Source organism: Frankliniella occidentalis, unplaced genomic scaffold, assembly GCF_000697945.3.
Source record: "Frankliniella occidentalis isolate FOCC.00 unplaced genomic scaffold, Focc_3.1 Scaffold283, whole genome shotgun sequence".
In the NCBI taxonomy this organism is placed as follows: Eukaryota; Metazoa; Arthropoda; class Insecta; order Thysanoptera; family Thripidae; genus Frankliniella; species Frankliniella occidentalis.
In genome coordinates, this window is record NW_026267409.1 from 57,530 (window position 1) to 66,041 (window position 8,512).

The following is an 8,512-nucleotide window of genomic DNA, read 5'->3' on the forward strand; positions in this document are numbered from 1 at the left end:
AAGTTGATTTCCAGAACTTCTTTGGAAAATACCAACCCTTTAACACCCGAAAAAACTGACTTAAGCCTACCCCACCGGTGCCCTGCACAAGCACGCACACAAAACGCGCACACATACGCACATTCATGCACAGACACTCCGACGCGGATGAATGAAACAAAACCCCACGTTTTAGTGTATCTTTAGGGTTTTAGTGATATTTTGTCGCCTAGAGGTAGGCAACCCGCTTTAATCACTTTCGAGAAGTAATTTTCTAGTGCAGTTTACATGAGGGAATACATTGCGACCCCTTCCCGGTCGACAGACCATGTTGTAGGCGATTTTTAAGCCCTGCCCCTGCTGGGTATGCAACCCTCCGTAGAGCGGTCCCCACGCGGAGTAGGCTTGGGCACCACTTCTTAAAAGTGTCCTATGGGTATGTACTACATACCCTCCAAACGGTTTTTCTCTACGGTAAAGTGAAGGCTCGGATGGCTTAACAAGCGTACTATTCCAAAAGACTCCACCTCTCTCTCTCTCTCTCTCTCTCTCTCTCTGTCCCTCTCGTGGACGAGCTCGCGTGTATATATATCGTGTGTACTCACTTGCACTGCAGCTCCCCGCGCGCCGACGTGACGCAAGCGCCCCCATTCCTGCACGGGTTGGGCGAGCACGACACAATTCCTGCAAACACACAAAAAGTCACATTAACGCCTCCTGCCTTCGGATCGGGTACTATAAAGACGGACGCGGCGAGCAAGCCCGGCCCACCAAACACGCCAGCAGATCTCTCCTGCTCGGGGGGCGACTGAAGGCACGTTGTCGTCGTTTCGATGTTGACGACGTTGAAGTGTTTTCCCTGCAGAGTGAGGGCAGTGCAGACCCTTTGGATAGCGAGCACGGCGGTCAGTGCGTCGTGCTGGTGGTCCGGATGACCGTCTCCACGCTGTCACCCCCCCCCCCTCTCCCCCTGGCGCGCGAGGCTAGACTGCATCAGTAAGCGACCAGACCAGGGCGGCGGCCGTGCGACTCGTGTACACTCATTAAGGCTCGCTCTCTTTCTCTCTTGCACTCGATTCTTTTAACATTTCTAGAAATCGCTTTACCACCCAGGCGGGCGGGCGGCCAGCGCGGCGGCGGCGGCGTGCCGCGGGACGGTGGAGGGCGAGGGGGGGAGAGGCCTGGGGCCGGGGCGAGCGATCCGCCCCGCGCCGCCCCCGCACCGCGTGCAGCGCGCAATCCAGTCCCCTGTCCCCCGCTCCGCCCTGCCCCGCGAGACCGGATCACCTCGGCCGCTCGCAGGGCTTTACCTTGCACTCCTCCACTCCACCCCGCCCCGCCCCGCCGGGCACAATGCGAGGCGCCACACCTCGCCACGCCCGAGTGGGTATCGGGTGTACCCACGGATAGGGCGTACCCATGGGGCGTACCCGACCCGCACACATCCACATCTACACCCATCTGGACACGGTGACGGCGATGGCGGCACAAAGACTGTATGCATCACATCACAGATTCGCCCGCATCCACTCGCTCGCCCTGCACCGAGGCTAACCAGAGGCTAACTAGGGGCTTACTAGTGGCTTACTAGAGGCTAAGCAGAGGCTACCAAGAGGCTGACCGGAGTCTACTGGGAGGGTACCCGGAGGCTGCTAACCGGAGGCTCCATGTAGGCATCCCAGGCTGCTTCGATGAAAGGGCTCTGGAGTCTAACCGGAGTCTAAGTCGGGCCGCCGCCGCCGCACGCCGCAGCGCCTATCTGCCCACCACCAGCTGTATCCAGCTTATCTATCTATACTATCAGCGGCAGCATTTTTCGAAGACCCGCTAATGGCATTACAGCGCTACCGCCATCCCGCCGCAACGTCGCGGCAGTAAACGGCCCCAGCGGCGGGGCGAGGCGAGCCCGGCCGCGAGGCTACGTCTCTCTCTCTCTCTCTCTCCTGCACGTTATATCCCAACCACTACAGCACGCCCACAGAGGACACCGACGACACACACACACACACATTAGCAGACCAATCAATGTGTGCTTTCTCTGCTACTGCAGCTCCGCTCGCGGATAAACCAAAAACAACAACATCCAGACGGCGGCGGCGGCGGCAGGGACAGCCGTAGTAAAACCGCAGCAGTAGCCCGCCGGAGCCAGCCACTGCCGCGATGCGATGGGCCGGTTGGAAACAATAATAATTTACCGCTCGGCTCTCGGCTCGGCTCAGCCCTTTTACGCGCGTCCTCCCCGAAGTCCTCCTCCTCCTCCTCCCCGCTCCGCCCCGCTCAGCTCGCGCGGCCGATCGTAAAGGGCCCCCGCCCGTTAAAAGGACCTTCGACAAATCGCCGATAAATCGAAAGGTTAAAATGGTAAAATTAATAAGACGCCTCCTGCTTCCCCTGCCTCCTGCTGCCGCCGCCGCCGTTGTTCGCGATGCCGCCATCATGTCGGCCCGACCGTCCGGGAGCCAATTAATTGGCCGACGGGTGCGTCGCGGTCATTCCCTCTCCTCACCGCACCCTCCTCGGTCGGGCCCGGTGGGGTATAAAATGATTAAAGGTAAAGTTTCGAGCGCGATAGATAGCAGAAATTGCAAAAGTGTGAATTACATTGGTTGATCTGTATAATCGGAATATATTTCAAACTTTGGCGCGATATCCTCAGCACGTGTCTGATTGGTGCTAGGCCCCTCCCTGGCCGGGCCGGGCCACACCCCGCGGCACAACGACCCCTGGCCGCCGTATGCACGTGCGCGCTGCACGTGTCCAGCCCGACCCGACCGGCCGAGACAAAAGGCGACAATAACAACAACCGTCATAATAACATAAAGCCCCCCCGTTCGTTCGGTATGGGATTAGCGACAGCAGCAACAGCAGGCAGGTGCGAGGTGCGACCGCCGCCGTCCGTTTTTCGCACTTGCCAATATAATTCGGACAATGGCGCGAGGCGAGCGAAGGCGCGGGGTTTGCAATGGCACTTGTGATGGCCCGTCATAAAGACACCACCAGGCAGCAGCATCCCCGGTCCGGCCCCGCCGCCGCGCCGGGGCATTGACAGGCAGTGACACCTAAACCGGAGGAATTTATGGCGGTGCCAACGAGCTGCGCTAGCTGCGCCGGCGAGCGCCGCGCCTCTTATGCACTGTTGGGAAAATTTTCACCGCGGTCCAAAAAAAAACAAAAACAACAAAACTACTAAACAGAAACAGTAAAGACGACGCCTTTTCCTGCGGCGGCTGATAAATTAGCCTCGTATCGAAAACACGTCGGCCGGAACACGTCTCGCGACGCGCGCCGGGCCAGAGAGAAAGAATCTCATCGTCATCATCACCCTCGGGACACTATGCACGAGAGGAGAGAGAGAACCGTAGGAAAGCTAAGCGAGCGCTAGAGAGATAAGAATGAGCCGGCGAGGAGAGAGCAAAAAAAAAATTATATAAAAAAATATATATCCCATAAAGGTTTGTGGTGACTTGGCTGGTCCGCGTCCAATAACGTTCCCGAAAGGTGGTAATTACAATCGGAGAAGCCTAATCAATTTCGTGCCCTGCCCGGGGCGGGCAGCTCGGCTCAAGGCGCGTCCTGCCGTGGCGGCCGTGGAGCCAGAGGCTGGAGGGAGCGGGACCGCTACGACCAGCAGGACGGACATCGCCTTGTAATTTATGTCCTCCGTCCCGGAGGCTGGCTGTGTGCTGCAGAAGCAGGTCCTCCTGCCGCCAGAGCCCTGGGCCGGCCGGACGGGCACACGTTTGTTTCGTAAACCCCGAATACATTTTGTTTGCTCTCGGGCTGCAGCAGCAGAGCGACCCGTCCGGTCCGGCCGGCCGGCCGGCGTGTCCTGTGCTCTTCTCCAGGCCTTCTCCTGCCGCCAGCAGACCCTGGGAACCTCCTCCACAACCTCCGACGCCAAACGACATCAAAAACCTGAAACATCTCCACAGAGAACCGGCGCAGCCGCTGCTGTAGGACCCCGCACCGCGCCACCTTACATCCTGCCCGTCCTCAGCAGCCGCACCCCTACTCCCCGGCACCACTGCACTTCCGAGTTCATTCACCCCCTCATCAGCTGGAGCGAATTGCCTTCCCTTTCAGTGCGGCCCGATCACTTCACAGTTGCGCCCCCTGCTCCGCCGCCCCGTTCCCCGGAAGAAGTGAGTGGGGGAGGGGGGGGGGGGTAACGGAAGCGGCCGTGACGTCAGCCCGCCAGCGACAGGTGCACGCCGGGTTAGGCCCCCCCGCGCACCTGCCCGGGTCACTGGGCCAGTAGCCGTGGGGCCAGCCCAATCAGATCGCCCACGTCCGTCCGGACCCAAAACGCAGATGAATGGACGAGACACGGGGCTGCGAGGGGGGCCGAGCCGACGACGGTCAGCGGCCGGTCAGCGCGATCCAGCTGAGCCGCGAGGCCGCGGGGGCTAAGCCGGCGTAATCCGCGCGCATATGCGAGCGTGACAGTCGACACGGCGCGAGAGAGACCGCCGGGGGGGCATCGCGTCGTAAGAAACGCAGCAGCAGCAACAACACAAGAAACTCGTGAAAATACGGCCACCAGCAGCGAGAGAAGGGGACTCCGGGGCCGCGCAAGCTCGCCCACTGCTGCAGCTGCACAAGAGCTGGGAGTCTCTGGGGTCCCCTGGGAACCTCTACCTAGGCGCGGGGCCGCGGAGCCCTGCTGCAGCCCCGCCTGCTCATTTCGTAAAAATCATCCGGAGCCTGGGACCGCATGCATGTTTCCATGCTCCCCGGACTCCAGCACTCCAGCTCCAGTCTCCGCCCCGTAACCCGATTACCAGCATTGTCCGAGCAGCGGCGGTGGCGCTCGCTGGGGCCGAGCTGGAGGCTCCAGCAGCAGCAGCTTCTGTTCGTGATCAGAGTACACCGCGGAGTACATACACGGTGCAGTACACCCATCGGCGGCGGGCGTTGTCCCGCGTGTCGTCCATGACCCGGGCAGCGCCCGGCCGCCTGCAGGGAACATCTCTCCAGCACGGTGTATACCGACTCTCCACGAGCCCTAGTCGCCCCAGCACCTCGAGCGGCAGCAGCAGCGGCCAGCAGCGGCAGAACGTGCCCTCCTTGCTCAGAGCACAGAGGGGGTCACTTATCCTCCGGCTACAGAGGATTACGTTTCCGGGCCGCCGGAGGAAACTCAATCTACTGGAGACGACGCCTCTGCCTCACCGGCTCGTGTTGAGCGCGGCAACGACACAGGCACACACACACACACACCGTCACGGTCCACAGTTGTTGGAGAGATGCCTCTCGAGATGTCTCTTCTTGCGGTGCAGGTCCAGAGTACACCCCCGACTCGTTCGCCCCGCCCCGTCGCGCCCAGCCGACCGGTCCCTCTCGCTAAAACCTTGCCCTGCCCCACCGCGCCCCGCCCCGTCCCCGGCCAGCGGCCCGCAGCCGGTTCTCGCGCAATATGTAACGCTCTCCGGACGGACACACCTGCCTCCAGCGGAGCCGTGCAGAGCCTCCCGGTCGAAAACGGTCCCGTCCGTCGCCGTCTCTCCTCCTCAAGATGCACAGGCCGGGCCAAACTGTCGCCTTCGAGAAGCCACCACACGACCATGAGGAGTGTGCCTTTGTGTTCATTCACTTGTCATGCACTTCATAGTTTCATTATTAGCATGGATGGGAAACTCGACTTTCCAGGGAATAATTGATTTTGAATCCAAAGTCGACAATCATAGTTGCGTATTTGTTTTAGCGTACAGCCCCTTGCACATTCTGCGGTCGCTGTCGCTTTTTCCACAGAGCTTTCAAGTAAGTACGGCACATCTGGATTTCTCCGGCGGGCAGCAGCAGCGCGGCCGGTGGTGGGTTCTCCATGCACGGCCCTCCTCCATCCCATATAGAGGGCGGCTCGGCTGCGACATTTTTCCCGGCTCTGCTCCGCTCTGTGTGATGCGATCGTGATGGTTCTCCAGCAGCCGCAGAGCGGCAGCAATACAGTGTGGGGTGGTGGCGCGGCACGGCAAACGGGAAGAGAAGGGGACAGCAGACACACCGATGGGACGTGGTGCCGGGCCCGGCGGGCACTGGGTCGTGACTGCAGGGCTCGCGGATGCATTGATCAAATGAGGAAGAGAGCGGGGCCTGGGGGCGCCGGCAGCACCGCCAGCACCTCCTCCGGCGCTTCCAGGGGGCCGAAGCGGCGCGGGCACTGGAGAAAATGACGACGGTTCACGAAGCGGGTTCAAATCGAAGAGTAATCCACACGAACCATCGTGGCACCGGCGATGATATGAGCGTGAAACATGTGCGCACCACCAATCGGCCGACCAATCGTGGCGCGCTCGCCTGTCGTATACAAAATGCTTTGGGGGTGTTTGGAATGTAACCGTTGTGCGCGATGGCGGGGGCTACAGGCGGGGGTATCGGGTATATAACAGTACACGCACACCTCTCTCTCTCTCCAGCCAGACACAGCTGCGCGGGGCCGCGGGGCCCGCGACCAAAGCGCCGGCGGGCGCCAAGCAGCGCGCCTCTCGCGAGATGGGGCTGAGATGGGGATACCGTAGGTGCAGCAGGGGTGGAGAGGGGGGAGGGGGTGAGAGGGCTTAACCCCCCCCCCCCTCTACCCCCTCTCTCTTTTCCCTATCCAGTCCGCGCGATCACCCGATCTCCATCATTAGCAGGCCGTGTGTGCTGCCGTGTTGTGTGCGAGTGTGTGTGTGTGTGTGTGTGTGTACTTGTCCGCTAATTCGCGGGAAAAGGGCAGCGGCAGCAGCGCATTGGCGTGCACACACACACACACACAGTTGTCCAAGTTATCCCGGCACGGTTTATTCAAATAAACCGCCGCTGCTCCTGCGCGCACGGATTCCCTCCTCTCCTCCTCTCTCCCTCTCATCAGACAGCCTCAGCCTCCTCCCCCGATCCTCTGATGGACCGGATGGACCGTCCGATGAGCGTTACACTACCGTGCCGCACTCGTTACGTGACGGACAGAGGCGCACGGAGGGGGGTCTTCTTCCATCAGGCAGGTCCACGACGGTGGCCGGTGGTGGTGGTGACCACAGGTGCGGGGCGGCTTACTGACCGCACGCTCTGGGCGCGCCGCGGCCTCTGCCTCCACGGCCTCGACGGCCTCCATCCGGGCCCGGGCGGCGGCCGGCTGTGTGACCGAGGCCGCGAGAGCACCGCGATGAGGCGGCGATAAAGCAAGACGACATGCTCCGCGCCACGCCACGCCACGCCGGTCCCAGGTGGTTCTGGCAGCCCCGAGCTTGAGATGGCAGAGGGGGAGGAGGGGGGGGGACATGGCGGCGGCTGAGAGGCCCAGCTCTCTGCTCGTGCAGAACACACCTCCCCGCAGAGTCGCAGCCAGACCAAACAGACAACCACGAGCGGCGCACGCAGCCGATGCGCTTTGCACCGCCTCCTCCGGCTCGGCCCTCCGAGTGGAGTGGCTGACCCTTCCCTCTGCCTGCGCTGGTGCACTCCAGAGAGGCGGGCGGCCTGGTGGGAACACCCCTCCCCAACCCCGAGGCTGCTTTAGGTCCGGGATGGCGGGGCGTGGCAACAACAAGTGACTGTTTAGGTTCTAGAAGAGGAAGAAGAGCGTGGCTCCGCTGGCCTGGCGCGCACTCCCGCCCTGCTGCGAGAGAAGAGGTTTCACACGCTCGCTTCCCCCCCTCCACCCCTTCAACGCCACTCACATGTGGTCCATGTGGGGCGCTGCGCTGCGCCGTCTGCAACATGTGCAGCGCTACCCTCAAGTGCGCTGCTGGGGTCCTGTGGGTGGTTGGGAGAGGGGAGGGGGAGGGTGCACGGACCTCGGCCCCGAAGCTGCGCGCGCAGCGCTTCTTTGCCTCATCTCTATGCCCGCCGAGGCGCCAACGGCTCGAGGGAGGACCAGGGGGGGAAGGACCGCGACGAAAGCCCAGGTCGCCGCCGTAGGGGTTGGCGGCCGCCCGAGTCAGAGCCGCGGCATGCATGCGTGTGTGGGAGGGCGGGGCGGGCCGCCGCGTCGAACAAACAATTGGATTACCACGCTAAACCGGCTCAACTTCAACAGATTACCCGCGACAGACCGATACTTTATGCGCGAGAAACCCGCCGCGCGAGTCTCTTTAGTTTTTCGCGCCGCTGGCGGCTGCGCTATGGTGGTGTGGTGCGGGCAACAGCTTGCCGTGGGTGGTGAGCCCATCTGCAGCGGCCGGCTTATCATTTATATACGGTCCGAAGTGGCGGAGGGCCGCTGCGAGCGCATTGTTACGCGCGCGCACACACACACACACAGAGCACCTACACGGTGACGCAAGGCGCCCGCTTGCTCGTGTGTGTGTGTGAGAGAGAGAGAGAGCGAGTGTGCTTTCAAAGATTTAATGAGAGCGCCACCCCATACCCAGCGCAGCAGCTCCGCCGCGTTCTTGTTCACACCCGCGGTACCTATACTCCGCGCGCCTGCGTCATGTGGGAACCATAGGGAGGGGCCGGCACCGCCACTGCAGGGCGTTGCCTGGGCGCCACCCGCGCCACCAACATTCATAAAGAAATCTGCCGCAAACAACAAGACCCCCCGAGCACCACC

General features: G+C 61.8%; 1 protein-coding gene across 1 annotated transcript in view; it reads right to left on the minus strand.

Moving 5' to 3' along the window:
• The window catches only part of LOC127750897 (neurogenic locus Notch protein-like), a gene marked incomplete at its 3' end in the record, with an annotated part of 74,579 nt that overhangs the window by 54,768 nt on the left and 11,299 nt on the right, over positions 1–8,512 (minus strand). The window contains exon 2 of the mRNA XM_052273569.1: positions 585–663. Within this exon, the coding sequence (XP_052129529.1) occupies positions 585–663 (79 nt within the window). The remainder of the gene's footprint in view (positions 1–584; positions 664–8,512) is intronic.